Raw genomic sequence first — 17,303 nt, 5'->3', positions numbered from 1 at the left:
AGCACTGTATCTCCTTAGGTAAGGCCACTCTAGAAAAAATAGACAGTAGTGCGTTGACTACTTCTACCGAGCTCTGCTCCTTCATTGGGATCGCCTCTGGAAATTTGGCTGGTGGACAAACAGCGGTAAGCCAATACCGGTAGCCTGATTTTGTCGCTGGGAGTGGTCCCACAACGTCTATTACCAGCCGGCGAAAGGGCCCTGAAATGAGCGGAAGGAGCTCAAGTGGCGCCTTTCCCTTCTCGTGCGGTTTTCCCACTCTCTGACAGGTTTCACACGCTCTTACGTGGTTCTCAACCTCGGTGAAGCATCCTGGCCAATAAAACTCCGTTAGGAGCCTATCTTTGCTCTTCCGAGCTCCTAAATGCCCCAACCGACCAACTCCGTGACAGAGATCAACAATGTAATGCCGATACTTAGTCGGAACTACAATCTGGTCAAACGTGCGACCTTTTGCATCCTGGTAGTGGCGGTACAAGATGCCGTTCTTGACGGGAAAACTGACATTCTTCCTCGCCACCCCTTCCCTGACGGTGTTCCAAATCTCCTTAAGGCTGGGATCGCTTTTCTGCTGCTCGATGAGCTCATCTCCTGTCACTTTCCCCTGTACATTGCCTAGTGATTTGGATACAGGCAACACGAGCAGCCCCTCTTCCGATTCCCCTTCAGCTATATCAGCGCGAGTCTCCTCCTGTGACCCCTCTCTCTTTTTTTCAGTAGGCGACGGGATAGTAGACTCCGCTGTGCTGACTCCAGCTGGTGTTGCTGTACTTCCGGTGAAACTCGGTTCTTTCCGCTCTAGTTCGGCGGCTGGCGTGCGTGCTTTAGCTCTAGTCAAAGCTTGGACTGTTCCCTCCTCAAAACTTTTCCCTTGTTCTCCAAGCAGATGGTCGGTCTGATTCGAGAACAAGTAGGAGTACTGCGAGGGCAGCTTGTCTGACACCGCCGCTTCCGTCTCTACTTCTCCGAACGGCCCAGTGATGACTACTCGAGCTACCGGGAGACAAATGCTTCCCTCTTGCAAAACCGGTTTAATCCAAGCGCACTTGCCGTTGTAATCTGCTTGTGCCACATAGTCCGGGTGCACCAGATCAATGGTTGCCCCACTGTCTCGTAAAACGCGGCATGGCTTCCCGTTCACTGTTAGGTTAAAAAGGTAAGGACTAAGTAGCTCCTCGCTAGTAGCAGAGTCACAAGTGTACGAAAGGGCTGGCCTGGGCCTACGACAGCCTATGGCAATGTGACCGACCTCTTTGCATTTGTAGCAGGTAGGTGGTTGCCTAGCGTCAAACGGACTCTTTTTGGGAGAACTCTCCGAAGCCTTTCCCTCTTGTTTGTTTTGTGATCCTTGACTACTTTCAGCGAAGTCCGCCTTTTTCTGTGCCGTCATACCTGCGCCAGCCCCCTGCTTCGCCGTCCAAGGTTTTCCTTTATCTCCCGCTTTTGCGGGAGGAACGTCGTCCCTTTCTCCCCGGCGTGACGCGTACTCATCAGCCAAGTCGGCAGCTGCCTGCACTGTTACTACTCCGGCCCTGTCTTGGATCCAGAGCTTCATTGGCTCGGAAAGCTTAGAAAAGAACTGTTCGAGAGCCACTACTTCAAGAGCCTTTTCGAAGTTCTCAAAAGCGCTGGCTCCCTTCATCCATTCTACCAAGTTTACCTTCAACTCGTAGGCAAACTCAGAATACGTGCTGCCCTGCTTCTTTGTCAGATTGCGAAACCGCTGCCGGAACGCATCTGACGAAAGTCGGAACCTCTTTAGAAGGCTATCCTTCACTTTGTCGTAATTGTCCGCATCCTCCACCGGAAGCCGCGCGATCACATCCGCTGCTTCACATGGCAGCAAACTTAACAAATTTCGAGCCCATGTGCTACGGCCAAGCTGAGGGTGTGCGGGGCCCTACGGTCATCACAGACAACGGTGTGCATCAAGTGGTTCCCAGCCCACATGGGCACAGTGGGACCCGAAACGAACCGCAATGAGGACGCGGACCGGATGGCGAGTGCGCTCACTAGACGCAACGCCGGCTCGGTCTCCCCTGCTCCAGTGGACGATCACGACAACGAAGGTGAAGACTTCAACCCGATCACTACGTACGGGGAGGTACTGAAGTGCTTCCGGGACTCCCGGAGACGATACCCTGGGCCTCACTCGAACCTCTCTAGGCAAGAGGCAGTACTGTTCAGACAATTACAAGTGCGTGCGACGTGGACCCCTGTATGGGCGAAACACGTCCACCCCGAACTACAGCCGAGTGACGTGTGTGTGCTGTGCAGTGCTAGTCGCGCTACTATGGCGCACATGCTATGGACATGTGCTGTGACTCCGGACCCAACAGACGCGCTTCCACCCCATCTTGCTCGTGCGGTGGGCAAGGAAGACTTAGACTCTCAACGGGGAGCCGTCCAGTTCGCGATGGAGGCCCTTCAACGCCAGCAGTCATAGATGCTGCCTCCCCTACAGGAGGCTGGTATCTGCGACTAATTTAGCCGGCCAATAAAGATGTTCTCTCTCTCTTCACAGGTTCTCTCGAAGTTCACAAGAAAGAGGCCCACATCTTGCCCTACTTTGAAGGGTTGCATTAGCTTAGATAAATCACAAAGATTTTGTCTGCCTGCTACCTCCACTCCTTGAACCTCAGCCATCTTCCTCGCTTCCACTTCCAGGCGCAACTGTTCTACCTCCAGTTCTTTTTGCTTTAACTGGTACTCCTGTTGCTCCCGTTTTTCCTGGCGTTCATGTTGCTCTCGCCTTTCCTGACGCTCCTGTTCCTCACGCTTTTTCTCGCGCTCTTGTTCGTCTTGCTTTTGAATCTCGTTCCAGGTTTCTTTGATATCTTCACTGCTCAGATTCAAGCCCTCGATAGCGCGAACAATTGCGTCTTTCTTCATCCCCGAATCTACTTCTGCTCCTAGCTCCTCCCCCAGAATCAGCAGCTGATTCTTCAACAAACGCTTCCAATCCATGACAGAGAACTAGTGTGGTGCGGCCCACTCTCTAACCAGAAGTTCCGGAAACAACTGCTTCTGTGGTAGCCTCTACCAGCGGAAAGATTGCACTTCTATCTTATCAGCCTGGCAACCAAAAAACGAAAGCCAGCACTCACCAGTCCACAGCTGTCAGTCTCCGTGATCTCGGCGTGTTGATCATTCTCCGTCCTCCAGGCTAAGATCCAACCACTTGCCATCCAGTTGTTGCGTCTTGTTGCGAGTTGTAGCGACCGCAGTCTGCTGGTAGCGGGGCCGGTCGCCGTCGCTTCGTCGAGCCAGGAGTAGGGGAGAGCTTTGAGCATACTCAACGGGTTTATTTACATTTTTACAGTGAGTTGTCGAGATGAAGACAGAAGACAGATCTTGGCGGGCCGCAGCACGCCCTTTTTGTTGACCCCCGATCCCCAATTCCCTAGGTTAGGGATCCCCATACAAAACAATGCGGACCAATGGTGATGTGTACGTTCCTCGCTGTGAAGCACCGCCCTCGGGTAGGGACACGCCTTTCAGGTATGTCGGCAGATGCACAGCACACGCACACACACACACCCTTGCCACTCGTCAGGACCCGCGTGGGCGCCGCGTATTCTTTTGGTGTCTGGCGCGCGCTGCGTTCCCAGGGAGCCTAACAGCACAGATTAACAAGGTTCGTGGAATCACTCCGGGAAGGGTTAATGGCTTGACCATTGCCACTGCCTTCTTCGCTGCGCTGCCGCCGCCACGGGGTCCCATTGTCCGGTCGTCGCCGTCTGGGCTTTCACGCGCACACGCGTTCAGTTGCTCAGGCCGGGGGAATACCGGCGGCTCCTTAATCCCTTTTGGGGCAACAACACTCAACGCCGCTCAAAAGCCGCTGTCAATCAGTGGCCGCCGCAGCGTCGTGTCGGCCTCCTTTCGTTTCCGTCGACAAGCGGTGGGGTGGTCGACCGGCGGGCGACTGACCCGCGCAAACATGACGCCAGTGAGTCATAACAATACGAAGGAAGCTATCGCTATCCGAGCTTTGAAATTTGGTGTGAGTGCTCCTTTAACACATCCGTCCTACTTGCGTCGGCTACCTTACTTGGCGAACTAATGTGCAAATATTCGACAGTATTTTCTTTAAACAAAGGGCAATACTTTCACAATTATCAAAAAATCGTGATAATGAATGAAGCGTTCATTCACCTGTCTACGGGCAAATAATAAGGCTCTGAACTGCGGAACGACGGGAAAACACGAATACTGAGCAAACATTTTACGTGCGCGTCGTATTAAAAAAAAAACTGTTTCTCAAAGAAACTCCGCTGGTGCAAAAGAGAAATATATTATTGAAAGGGTTTTTGTTTTCTTAGCGTTAAAACGTGTAGGAAGAGCGTTTAACGTCGCAGAAAAACAGAAAATGTGGGTGTTATCCGTGGAAGATACAGCCTGAAATTGGGGGCGCAGTATTGTATGAGTCTAAAGCGATTCATGCAGATGGAGATCTTACCTGGCGCTCAAATCTCTACGCGTGAAAGGGAAGCCTAAATGGAAAGACATGAGGAACTCATGATGCAGACAGCCAACGGTTGTGTCAGCTATTACGGTAGAACAATTTCTTAAAGAAAAGATATCGCCTTTCAAGATATCGACACATGTAGAATAATGTTACAAGCCATTCAGTGCGAACAAGAAAAGTTGGTTCACATGATCAACAAATTTGAAAAATTTCATGATGAAATGAAAAAGATGAAATGTGGGTGTTATGCGTGGAAGATACAGCCTGCAATTGTGGGCGCAGTATTGTAGGAGTCTAAAGCAATTCATGCAGATGGAGTTCTTACTTGGCGCCCAAATCTCTACGCGTGAAACAAAAGCCGAAAGGGGAACTTTGACATGAGCAACTCATGATGCAGGCAGCCAACGGTTGTTCAGCTATTACTCTAGAACAATTTGTTAAAGAAAAGCGAGCGCGAAATTCAGAAAGGGTCATTGTAAAGATGAGCATAATTTCAAGGCACACAATCTTATTTAGCAGAAGAGTGAGCCTTTTAAGATATTGACACATGTAGAATAATGTTACAGGCCATTCAGTGCAAACAAGAAAAGTTTGTTGACATGATCAACAAATTTGAAAAATTTCAGGCTCTTGTTGTTTTAGGGAACTAGGATCTCAAGCTCAGAAAAGAACTTAGCCCTGCTGACCTTTTGGGAGAAAATAATGAGTTTAAGGTCACCTTCAATTCATTACACCTACCTTACTGAGGAGGAAGACCCCTCCAAGGTCCAGCGACTGTTGTAAGCAATGTCAACTCAACGCAAGATGCAGCCGAAGCTTCGCATACAATTTGAATTTAAATGTTTCCTCTCCATAACCTCGGCCTCATTCATAATTGTGCGACACTGTCGCCAGTGACAATATGTATTGACAATTTGCTTCGTGCTGTGTTCTGTTGAGTTTTATGGCCCATAAGCAACTAAGGCCATCATGCGCTAAACACAACGTTGAGTGTTTGCTTTGTGGGTAAGCCTGTTTGAAATACCAATCCCTTCAAGAAAATTAGACGTCCTAGGTGATTTTTTATGGTACCGGTAGGAAGGAAAAACATTACACCATCTTCCCGTAGGGGAACCCTGAGTAGAATGCAAAGCAGCCATGGGGTCGATTCCAGTGCCCATTAGTTTTCAGTTCGTCGTTTCCGTTAGGTTGAGGTGCGTAGCTACCGTTATATTTACAGTTTGGTTTCCATGGTAACTACAACACTTTTCAATTACCGGAACTACGAAATGGGAAATTGCGTTGAGCCCATGGCTGTTTCACATACTACTCAGGGTTCCCCTACGGGGAGATGGTGTAATTTTATTAGATGCGACGGGGCTATGTCCCTCTCTTGTCGTTGTTGCGCCGTCCACACCCCCACTGCGCATGCTCGGCTTGCTGAACGCCCGGTGGTGTCTTATCCTTTATTGACTCCTGGAGCGACAGTGTTACCGGTGTCTTCCTGGGCCGGCCCGAAATGAGCCGAGCATGCGCAGTGGGGGTGTGGACGGCGCCACAACAAGCGAGGGACATAGCCCCGACCATGAGATGCTGGAGCGACAGTGTTGCCGGTGTCTTCCTGGGCCGGCACGAGACGAGCACGCTTGCCCTTAAAGGGCTCCTGGAGCGGCAGTGCTGCCGGTGTCTTCATTGGCCGGTGGATGGATGGACGACGGACGACGGAGCCGAGAGCAAGAGATGCTTTGCATCTAAAAAACTCATTCAGGAATGACGGGTTCATCTTCAAGAACACTGGGCATCATGTCTCTATCCACGGCGTAACAGATGGTTGGTCCGATGGCGACACCTATCTTGGCTACGTGTTTCCGAAACACGTCCGTCGTACATCTTTATGCGACCTGTTCAGGGCGTGCAAGCTGCTGAGCCCCACTTTGACTTGTCGCCCTGCGAACGCCGCCCTCTTTGGGAGGCATTTCTTCCACGCGCTCTTTGCGCTTTATTTTTCTGTGCTTTCGCTTGCAACCTCTGCACTGAGCGGCAGAGATCGACAAAACATTTTCTTGCTGCTCACACAATAATATTAAAATTTTATGGTGACAAAAAAGTAACTCGCACATAAAACAGGAGGGGGAGAGAACACATACCAGCAGGCGCTTTTTGAGGCAAAAAACTGAGAGGGCTGCAGGTAACTTTGGCAGTCTTACCGAAAAAAAAAAACATACTATAAAATCTAAGAAAAATATGCCACACGCCTTAGACACAGAATAACGATTTAAGTTTAGTTAAAATTGAAACTTTATGATACAATACCCTTTGCATACCACAAAACTGAGTACACCCACGTTAGTTACACAGTGCTGGATTGTTTTTTAACGAATGTAGCTTTACAGCGCAAGTATTACTTATGGTAGCAGAACTGTTGTGGTACTTAGGAACACAATTTGCTTCTGAAAACCTGTTCAACCTCAGCGTGGTTCGAAACGTAAACGCAAAACATATGGCTATCTGTGACTCCTCATCAGAAGACATCGGGATAAAGGACCGAATTAAACTATCACAGCCAAGCAATGGCGTAAATATCACTGTAAATATCAATGTAAATATCACTGGTGTGAATAATGTTCATTGAATTGCTTTTAGCGACTCGTAATGTTACTAAGTAAGCTATATGTTTCAGGTATAGAGAGTGTTGCAGAGAAGTTCGCGTGAGTTTGGCAGTTTCGGTATCGTGCAGGCGGTCACGTTTTATTAAGTGCAATGCACTTCTTAAGCGACCCTGAACCTGCGTCCACCGGTGATGTCCGCGCACGTGGAGATGGGCGCGCGCAGCCTGGCCGCTGACATAGGACATACCCACGTGGGGGATTGGCCAGGAATCTCCTCGTCTTCCTTGGCAACGGGGGGTGATGGGCGCGCGCTGCCTGGCCGCTGACATGGCACATACCCACGTGGGGGATTGGCCAAGAATCGGGCGTGAGAAGGGCTAATGCACCTGCTTAAAGGAGTACTGACACGAAATTTCAAAGCTGATATCCGCTCTAGCAATCAAGTACAACGACAACACAAATAGGTGTCTGTGAATAAATGCATCTTTCTTTCTTTGTAGTTGTGTGTGTGTGTGTGTGTGTGTGTGTGTGATCTCTCTTTCGTGAACATTACCGAACCGCGCAAATTCAACTCGTGCAATCGCACTTTCACATTCTTCCCCTAGGGGAAATGCGGGGAATTTTTTAAAATTAAAAATTGTCCAGCTCCACCTTCACAGCACGCCCCTGTTACGACTTTTAACTGATCAGCCACTGGGGTCCTTGAAGACAGGACAAGACTTGTCATCCCTCGATGTTTATAAAGCCGAAAGGAGCGCGCCAGCCGCTAGCTGTATTAAACATGAATGGTTTTAAGGCTCTTTGAGTGAAAAATTCACTTGTGTAACTGGGACACGGATGTACGCAAAAAGGAGGATTGCGCTTGCGTCCATTTTTTTTTTTCAAAATCAGTCAGCCACTGCTCTACCAAGCAGCACCCGCACACGTATAAAAACAGCAACCCCGAGTACCACAGCAAACGAGCTCTAGAATGTAAGTTGCTATGTAATATGGCCCACCCCCGGAAGGCTTGTAAGGGAAAATAATCGCTAGAACTGGTTTCCACCAAATATTGCTCGGGACGTTAACGATCTCGATGCGCTTATTTGACGCAGGAATCACCTATCCTTCCGGCAGACTGCAAGAAAAGCTTTTTTCTGACACCTACACCAAAGCTCAAATAGATTCGAGGGATGTTACTTACGTTGAAGCTCATGGAACGGGGACCGTGGCTGGTGACCCAGAGGAGCTCGGCGCGATCAGCCGCTTCTTTTGCCAGGCAGGACGTGACAAAGCGCTGCTGATCGGCTCGGTCAAGAGCAACATAGGACATTGTGAAGGAGCCTCAGGTAAGCCTGCGTGTGGAGTTGCAGAGCGCCAAGAAGCATTGGAGCCAAAAGATTATAAAAGGTGTATTTCCCCATTTCGCTTTATTGTACTCTTAGGAAGTGAATGAACCCAGAAACTGTAGAAGAAATAGTGGGCTATTTATTTTTGTTTGTTAGTGTTCTTCGTTTTGTAAACAATACGTAACACTCCGTGAATTGGCGGTATTAAAACGAAGCTCGGAATTTATAAACCAGCGGCATCAACAACTACAGTGCAGGAGAAACGTGGTTTCGACTCTTATCTAAAGATAATGCTAATAAAACAAGCAACTGGCGTTTGTTGCTGACAGTATTTTTTTGTGGTTTTTAGGCACGCTTTTATGACGACCACTGATAGAATGTTGTCTGATAGAGTTGTAGGAAATTTGGGTCGCGTATTCTCAATCAAGGAATTCCTGTCAAGCATTGGTAGGAGACTTCCATGCGAAGTGTCTAGAGATGGGTAGTGATGACCGCAAGAACGAGAGTACAGAATTAGTCAAAAGGGAAGTGTCGGATGACTGATCGTGCGAGCCATACTATTGCCGCTATGAGGAGGTTTTTTACGCGAAATATGACATTTTCTGGCATTGTATTTGATCTTCTGCCTCGAAATTTCATTTTGGACATGACGCATGTTGGCTTAAAAAGCGCATAAACAACAGGAACCGCAAACAACGAGACAACACGGCGCTAGCTCACAACTACAAACTCCTTGAAAGAACAAATATGTAGGGTACCGAATGTAGTGCTATAAAACTCTCTCCGATAAGGAAGCTATGAAACTGCTTAAAAAAGAGAAAAAAACCGCAACACGCGCTAGGAATAAAGACCGACAGTGTGCAGCAAAATCAGGAAAGCAGGAAGCATCAACGATAATTCCACAGCGTGTGACTAAAACGAATAGCACAAATATTGCATAGAGAGCTTGTGAGCGAAATTTTGGTTTACAGACTTTTCGCTGCACATCCTTTGGTGCTTCTGCGTTTTCCACAAAACTTTCAAGTGCCCATTGGCGTTCTGGCATTTCCGCAGGGATTGTTATCCATAATGGGGTTCCCTAATTTTGACATTCCGATAGAGTGCGTGTGATGCCTTTATCAGATGCACGGCTTGTAAAAAGCAAATATTTGAAGAACTTCGCGGTTTGCCAAATTTCCTGTAACTGCACGAAGCGCTTATATCAACGTTGAAATAGGTGATTTTCCTAGTTATATAAGCTTGTACAAGAATTCTGAATTCAAGAGCACGTACAAGAATTCTGTTGCGGAACATGTCCTCAGCGCGTACAATTTTTTATTTGAAATCTGAAGTGAGCCAAAATGACTAGATGTCTGAAATGTTTGCTTGAGATGTCTGCTAAGTGTTTGCTAGATGCTGAAATGTTTGTAAATGTCTTAGATGTTTGCTCCTTTCCATTTTGTCGCTACCCATGCTCACAGTTGTTGGCTTTGTGGCAGTCTATAAATGTGTTGCTCCGCATTGGCGAATGCCAACACAAAATTAGTGTATTTTTTCGAACGACCTCTAGCTCCCCAGTTTTATTGGCAACAAAACTGTGTGCAGGTATACCGTCAGTGGCTAAAGTCATCCTTGCTTTCGAGACTGGAACCATAGCCGGAAACCTACACTTCACCGAGGCGATCCCCGACTTCCCACATTTGCATGACGGAAGCCTGGTGGTCGTTGACAAGCCGATGCCTTTTCCGGGAGGCCTAGTGGGCCTCAATTCCTATGGTTTTGGCGGAGCTAATGTTCACACGATTCTTCAAGGCAACCCAGGGCCAAGCATTCAAGAACTTCCCAGGGAGACGCCAGATATACCCAGGCTGGTTCTTATGGCCGGAAGAAGCAAGGATTCCTTGACGGTAAAGAAATGAAAACAGTAACGACGAGAATATTTAGGTTGGTTTATTGTGACGAGATAAGTAGAGTTAATGTGTTAACGGTAGTCAAAGCCAGGTTCAGTTTCTGCAGATTTGTCAAGAGAATGAGAGTTTTCTCATTGCTATATAAGTAAAGGCAGCCTGCAATGAAGTCCGGTAAAATGGGGTCGAACAATCCATACGCAATCCCATTTAAAATTTAAAATTTAAGCCAGTTAACCAATAGAACTTTGAGGAATGATAGGAAACAGTAAAAGCGAACAAGGTCTTGGAACATAAAATTCACAAGGACATTTTCTCGATACAGGGGCACCTTTTTATTGCTTCCAAGGTTTTATTTAGTAGAACTTATTTCCGCAGCTATGATATTAAACTTTATAGGGACGTGGTCAGAGGGTCTAGAAAACTGGTACTTATTGACGAATGCGGCACCCCCAACAATGCTGTGCTATCCGAGGTTGTCCTGGGATGGTTCCTTTCTGTTTACAGTTAAAGAGTTCCAAAATTTAGCAGAACGAGTGTGCGTACAAACAATAAACACAAAACGTGCCTGACTGAGTTGATGAAATACATTTAAGAGTGATAAAAGGGAAGCATTGCGAGCCACAATGTTTATATGATTTTCAGCGGGCAGTTCACGTGGTACTGGAACCTCTCACAGCACTAAGCGAAGAAACTAATGGATAATTGTAGACTATTTAGACAATCTTCCACAATCTAAGGAATAGTTTGATCGCCTAGGCATTGACAGGTGACTCCTACCACAAGTCTTTTTGCCAGTCCGCCTGTAAAGTGTGCCACAGCGTGGTCTTAGATATAATTGGGCAGTATAGGGTATCGGATGAAAATTCCTAGGGCCTGTATTACTGAAGAACATGTATGTAAATAAACCCTCAAATATTTGTGAAGGTTATGTAGACAACCTTCCACAGTGTAAGAAATAGTTCGAATATGTAGGCATTGACAGGGGACTCCTCCCAGAAGTCTCTCTGCCTCTCCGCATGTATAGCGTGCCACAGCGTGCTCTGTTATTTAATTGGGCCGTATAGGGTATTTAGTGAAAATTCCTAGGGCCGTAATTACTGAAGAACAGGCTTTTTGTAAATAAACTCTCAAATAGCCACCTGTTTACGAGTTTCTTCCTACAGAGGGTAGGTTAGGTGTCTCCCGTTTTAGCATCTTTATTCTTTCCCTTCTTAATTCCAGGCGGATGCGGCTTCGACAATCCTGTGGTCAGTTGTTTTGATCTTGCCAATTACTTGTACATCATGTACCATGCTTGGAGTTCCAGTTAAAATGGATTAAATTAAATGGTTTGTTTCGCTGTTGTGGCCTTCTCAATTCCATTTCCTTTACGGCAAAATTTTGCGGGAGAATGTATTCATAATTGAAAGGTTATTCTTCTCAGCGAAAGCAACCAGCATTTCCCCACGGCTGCTTCGAGAGCCTAGATCAAATTTCCCCACGTCATCCTCGCCCACCCCTTGCGACATATATTCGATTAACGTTGTCCATGATCGTACAGTACGGATAGCTTACGGAGCTCACAGCGGATGTTTAAAAATTGTCGGAGTCCCCTTCGTTGTAAATCCATAGGTTTCCGCGGGAGCGAAACGGACAGCCTCATGCTTGTCCTCTAGAATACAACTCGCAGTTAACTTCTATTTACACTATGCTCGCGATAATTACAACTCGGATAATTGAAACGTTCGGTTTATTACACGAATTTCGAAATTTTTGTTCACCCGCTGTTTTCGATGTATTTTAAGCCGCTCAAGCCAATCTGCATCATTACGCAATTTCGGTTAATTAGTGCTGTTTGCTTGTCCTTGCTGGATAATATCTGCTGCATTTGTCGCTTCTATGTGCACATTTGCATCTTTACATCACTATCCTAATCCTACCAATCGCGTTTGTTAAAGTCAACACAAGCATAATTTTGAAGGCTTCTTGTCACCAATATCCCAATTACTACCTTGTACGGTTTGCCGATATACTGTAATTTTCGCTATATTATGCAAAACTGTGCACAGCTTCAGTTTTCTCTCGGGTATTGCAACGTATCAAATGGGGCTACTTGCCCTGCGTTGTGTTCGTTTTTCAACTAAGCACCATGATCTGACATTTTGATAATAGCGAAAAACGTGTTTTTTTGTTTGCTCATGCTTAAAATATCTGAGCCACGTCTGACTGAATAATTCAAGGTATTTGCCTGCTATCAGGCAGCGCTAGTTCTTTTGTCATTGAAGTGCTTGTAATCCCTGAACGCAATTACTAAGGTGTAGGTTATTCATTGAAAACGAGACAACAGAACTTTGTTTTTTTAGTGCTCACAGGTTGTACTTCTTTCCTCCTTTTCGTCTATTTATCGATCTTTCCAGAACACCCTGAATCGCTTGGAGGAAGAAGGGCCCTTCCCTGACTCCGCGTACGCCCTGTTGAACCGTGTGGGGCAGCCAAGCATCAACCAGTTCCCCTTCCGTGGCTTCGCCGTGGTGTCCGTGGACGGAACACAAAAGGAAGTCGTGAAAGTTGTCGAGCAGGCTCCGTTCGAGAGGCGGCCGCTGTGGTTCGCATTCACAGGGATGGGTTGCCAATGGAATGGCATGGCCCGGCAGATGATGCACTTCGAACTGTTTGCCCGTTCTCTTCGCAAGTCGCACGAGGTGCTCAAGCCGTTCGGGGTCGACCTCATGAATCTAGTAACCAGCGATCAGGTCGACGGGGACGATATGGTGGCGCCATTTGTCTCCATCACTGCAATTCAGGTCAGTCAATTTTACGAGGCTTTGTGCAAACTTTTTCGCGGTCAGGAAATGTTGGCTGGCTCTCAGCTTGCCATTTAAAGTTGGCTACACGTTCGTCCGACGTGTATGCAAGTTGTATGAAATAGGCGTATTGCAGTGAACACAGCGCGACTCCCAGCCGTGACACCCAGCGCCGCCATTGGGGAATAAGAAAAATAGAGGGTCGGCCACCACTCGCGAGCGCGTTGGAGTCTCGGGCATCCTCCTGCTTGGCCGCAGAGGGTGAGGCATAGTATATGCCTATGTTAAGTTTCAAATGAAGGAAGGCATGTTAGAGTAACTCCGCAGTACCGTGATAGCGAAAGACGCAGTGATTACGCTGTTGGCAACGCACTTGGAGGGGGAGGCCTAGTTGCCTTGCTACCAGTACCACGCATAGGAAAGGAAACGCAGGCGGAGTATTTATATCGCGGGTTCGCACGTTTCCACATAGTTCCTTTTGTATTTTTATGCTTCTTGAAAACAAAAATTATATAGCTATTCACATCATTTAAAGAGGCCGTTTTATTTCCGTACAAGACGCTGTACTGCAGTGGTTTCGGGTGCGGTGCTTCATCTCATAGTATTGTCGCAACGTTGCGTCTAAAAACTACTCAGTGTGCCGATTGGGTGTTGGGTGCTTAGTACGCAGCGGTACGTGTTAGCAGGAGCGACTTCAAAGAAAATACTGCCCTTAAATGCACGAGCTTCTCACTGAGTCAAACGAATGTGAAGCATGGAGAGCTGCGCACCAATTGACGCCGAATATCAAGTTCCCACCTTGAATTACCATGCGATATTCCGGGAGTGCATCATTAACCTGCTCCTCGCCACTGGCAATTCATATCTACGTGCCCCCATTTCAGCGCGAGGTCACGGAGCGAGAACACTGCTCCGGGCCGAAGGCCAAGGAGGGTTCCCTGAACCCAGTCCGCAGATAAATAGCATGGGAAAAGAGTAGGTGCCTTTAGTTTCCTTTTTCCCGGAATAAATTTACAACATTTACCGGCGCTTTGTAGCGCGCCTGCACTAAAATACGTGTGAACAATTTCGGGCTATCGCATATTATTTTGTTTTTTTCGGGGTGGGGGTAAGCAGTGCCTGCAACAATTGATAAACTATCACGTAACTACCGCATATTTTCATTTGTTCTGTATGCTTGTTGCTGCAGTTGTAGGTACCTGTCTGAAGAATTTGTGATTTTTTGTGTGTAAAGAAATTTTTTTTTTCTGCTGAAAAATCTCAACTGTGATGCGTAAATTAGCACCTTTTTGTTTATGTACAAAGTATGTCGGCTTCAATATGCGTTTCAATATGCGTTCCTACTTTATGTCGAAAACCACCATACTTCGAAAAAAAACGGGCTGAGTTCTGGCCACCATCACTTGTTTTTCTTCCATGATATGGCTGGAGTTTACGCACGCCATCAATTAAATCATATCTGTGGCGGAAAGCGCATGATGATGCAGAAAAACAACACAAGGTTCGAGAAAAGATGGCGATTGCGTGCAATCTTCGTTAAGTGGAAACATTTATTGCACGCTAACAATTATTTCCAGCAGGAAAACCGATATACGTACTAGCAGAAGTCATCGCCGTTGTATTATCGAACAGTTTAACGGAAGCATGTACGCTTGAATTAAGCCTTCAAGCGTCGTACGATTCACGGCCGCAAGTTCGGTAGCAGCACTTCTCCGCTTTGTTTTCTTTAAAACCCTTCCCCGAATAACGCTTATTTCTGCTATGATTGCAGCGGGTTAATGAAAGTTGCGCACGCATAACCCCACGGTACACCTCGGCCCAGCTACTGTTTATCAGTAGTGGCGCTGCGTTCGCTCGGCAAACTTGACTGCAGTAGAGCCGACGAGCACCATCAACAAAATCTTTAGTGCAGGATAGGCAGCTTTCGGTAAACGTAAGGGCATATAATACTACGTGAGCAAGCATCAGAGCTATTTCCAGGCACTGCTTGTTGTCTGAGGCAGGCGTGAACACCAATGGTTGACCCGATAAGCTCGTTCACACACCGCCTCTTTCCGGCACAGGGATAGGTGCACTGTGCTCGGTGACGCCGCGCCAGCCTCAAAGCGCCTACAGAAGAGTGAATCTTGGTACTCTAAGCAGGCCTTGTATTTGGCCCTGTCTTTCTGTGGAGCATGCCCAAATTGGTGTGGACTACCCAGTGGGCTGCTTGTGAAAGGACCCTCACGTTTTAACCAAACGCCATTACTTCATGTACAAACCCACGAAACGCATGGTTTCTCGTTGTGTCAATCTTTTATGAGAGCTCATACAGGTGTAGCCACTGACCCGTTCGTTTGCAGACTGAATGTGACTAATTTCTCCAGTGTTCCAAGGAGAGGGGTTCGGCTAGGAGGGTAGAGACACCGTAAGGGAGCGTGCCATGAGAAAATTATTCAAGTGGGCGCTCAGCCCCTTGCGGCGTTGCGCATTGAAAGCTCCTAATCGAGGGGAGGGGATCTGAGAGGGGTATTAGGAGAAAGAGTAATGGCGGGCGCCTTGAGGAAAGGCTACAAGGCGGTGCTGCCTGAATCCAAATTGGTTCGGCGTTTGCGCCCAGACCGGCGATCTGGCTGTACGTCGTCTGTATTTTCTCTTGGGGCGAAATTGTGCGCGCTTTCGCTGGGCGCTCTGTGGATCACGTCAAACGCCACGTCGAATCACGCCAAAATTTATGCTTACGCTTTCTTGTATGCATCGTGTCAGAGACGCAAAACTCTTTAAGAAAGATGGAGGCTGCTGCCAACGATCGAGAGAAATAATATTTCAGGGCACTTTCCCCTATGTTCTGCTGAAAACCATCGCTGAGAATCCAGATTGACTGATAGAAAGGTCTCATGATTTTTTCTTGAGCTGATTCAATTGAGCGCAGCCGTTTGTCGACTGAGCACTCATGCCTCAGAACAGCTGGCAGCCGTTGACGGCAACCATCTTTTGTCGAAATCAGAAAATTGTTAGCCACGCCCAAAAACCGAAAATAAATCAGACACGACTGTAGTGACAAGAAAAACACGGAAACTTTGCCCTAGAAAACCGGTTGCAAGAAAACCGGTGAGATGATGCCCGGCGAACGTGTACGCAGATGGCATTTTGTACCCAAAATGAGCCAGATCTTGTGCCACGGATGAAAAACAGCCAAACCCTTTTCCCGGTGTTGGTGTGCTTTTGGTCTGACGTTTTATGAGTAATATGGCGGCCTCCTAGTAAGTTCCCGCCTGACAGCTCGGGCTGCCAGATGGAATGAATGAATGATTGAGATATAGCTAACATACAATTTTAAAAAAGGAACAACAAAGTAAATAGTGACTACTTTTTATTTACTTGTGGCTGTAAACTTCCCCTAGGTGCAGTGGAAAACATATCACAAGATATCGTTGACAGCATTTCATTTTCGTACCGTGAGATTTTCCCTGTTTTCTCTAATTTTGTTTGGGTAGAATTGACTCAAAAACAACTCCTCACTTATGTCTGGTAGAAAGCTGTCCGCGTATATGCTCATTGTGCTGCAAATGTCGTCGAAAGACGGCAGTCTTCTGCCACCCCGGACGCGTTAGCGTCTCTTACTCCGCCATCCAACCCTTACGCTCTTTCCCTCGCGTCTTGTTCTTCCAACAATAAACGCGGTGGAGGTTTCTTAAAGGAAATTCAGTTTTACCGTGTTACGCTGCTCGCACGCAATCCACTGGAATATTTGTTACTGTTGGAATTACAATGCCGCTAAAGGATGTAGGCTAGGGCGCCAGCCTTTTTTATACTTCCTGGACAAACTGATGCTTTCCACCCGCATGTTTTAGATATTCTTGCGAAAAATCAAGCTCAGCTGTATTTTAAATTAAAAGAACACTGCTAGCACGCCTTGTTTCTAAATATTTTGCCTCAAATATACCTCATGCTTTATTTTATTAACAATGTTGAAAGTATGAAGTATGGTACTAGCAGATTTATAAAGCTGCGGAATGTTGTTGCCTGCAAAAACGTTTCCTTTCCACACTTTTGTAACTTGTGAAAGAGGCGTCATCAGTTGCGAGGAGGCAAATGCTTGTTCCATGTGAGCTTAGACGACCGACTGGATCCCAGCCACACACGGCTTCGCTGTAAGATATAAGGTAGACGCTTATATTTTTTTAAGAATGGGAAGGCGCAAGAATAGTTAAACGTCATGTCGATCGGCTGTGGTACTTTCTGCTGAACTTTGGCGCCGGCAA

The 17,303-nt window shown here is 47.0% G+C and overlaps 1 protein-coding gene across 1 annotated transcript in view; it reads left to right on the top strand.

Moving 5' to 3' along the window:
• LOC144146606 (fatty acid synthase-like) overlaps positions 1-17,303 on the top strand; it is a 141,234-nt gene that overhangs the window by 31,585 nt on the left and 92,346 nt on the right. The window contains exons 5-7 of the mRNA XM_077678542.1: positions 8,154-8,387; positions 9,972-10,273; positions 12,673-13,059. Of these exons, the coding sequence (XP_077534668.1) occupies positions 8,154-8,387; positions 9,972-10,273; positions 12,673-13,059 (923 nt within the window). The remainder of the gene's footprint in view (positions 1-8,153; positions 8,388-9,971; positions 10,274-12,672; positions 13,060-17,303) is intronic.

This window comes from Haemaphysalis longicornis, unplaced genomic scaffold, assembly GCF_048455015.1.
Source record: "Haemaphysalis longicornis isolate Haplotype H1 unplaced genomic scaffold, Haemaphysalis longicornis Haplotype H1 scaffold_7, whole genome shotgun sequence".
NCBI classification, from domain to species: domain Eukaryota; kingdom Metazoa; phylum Arthropoda; class Arachnida; order Ixodida; family Ixodidae; genus Haemaphysalis; species Haemaphysalis longicornis.
Note: the sequence above shows the minus strand (reverse complement) of the source record. Positions and strands in the feature narration are given on the sequence as shown.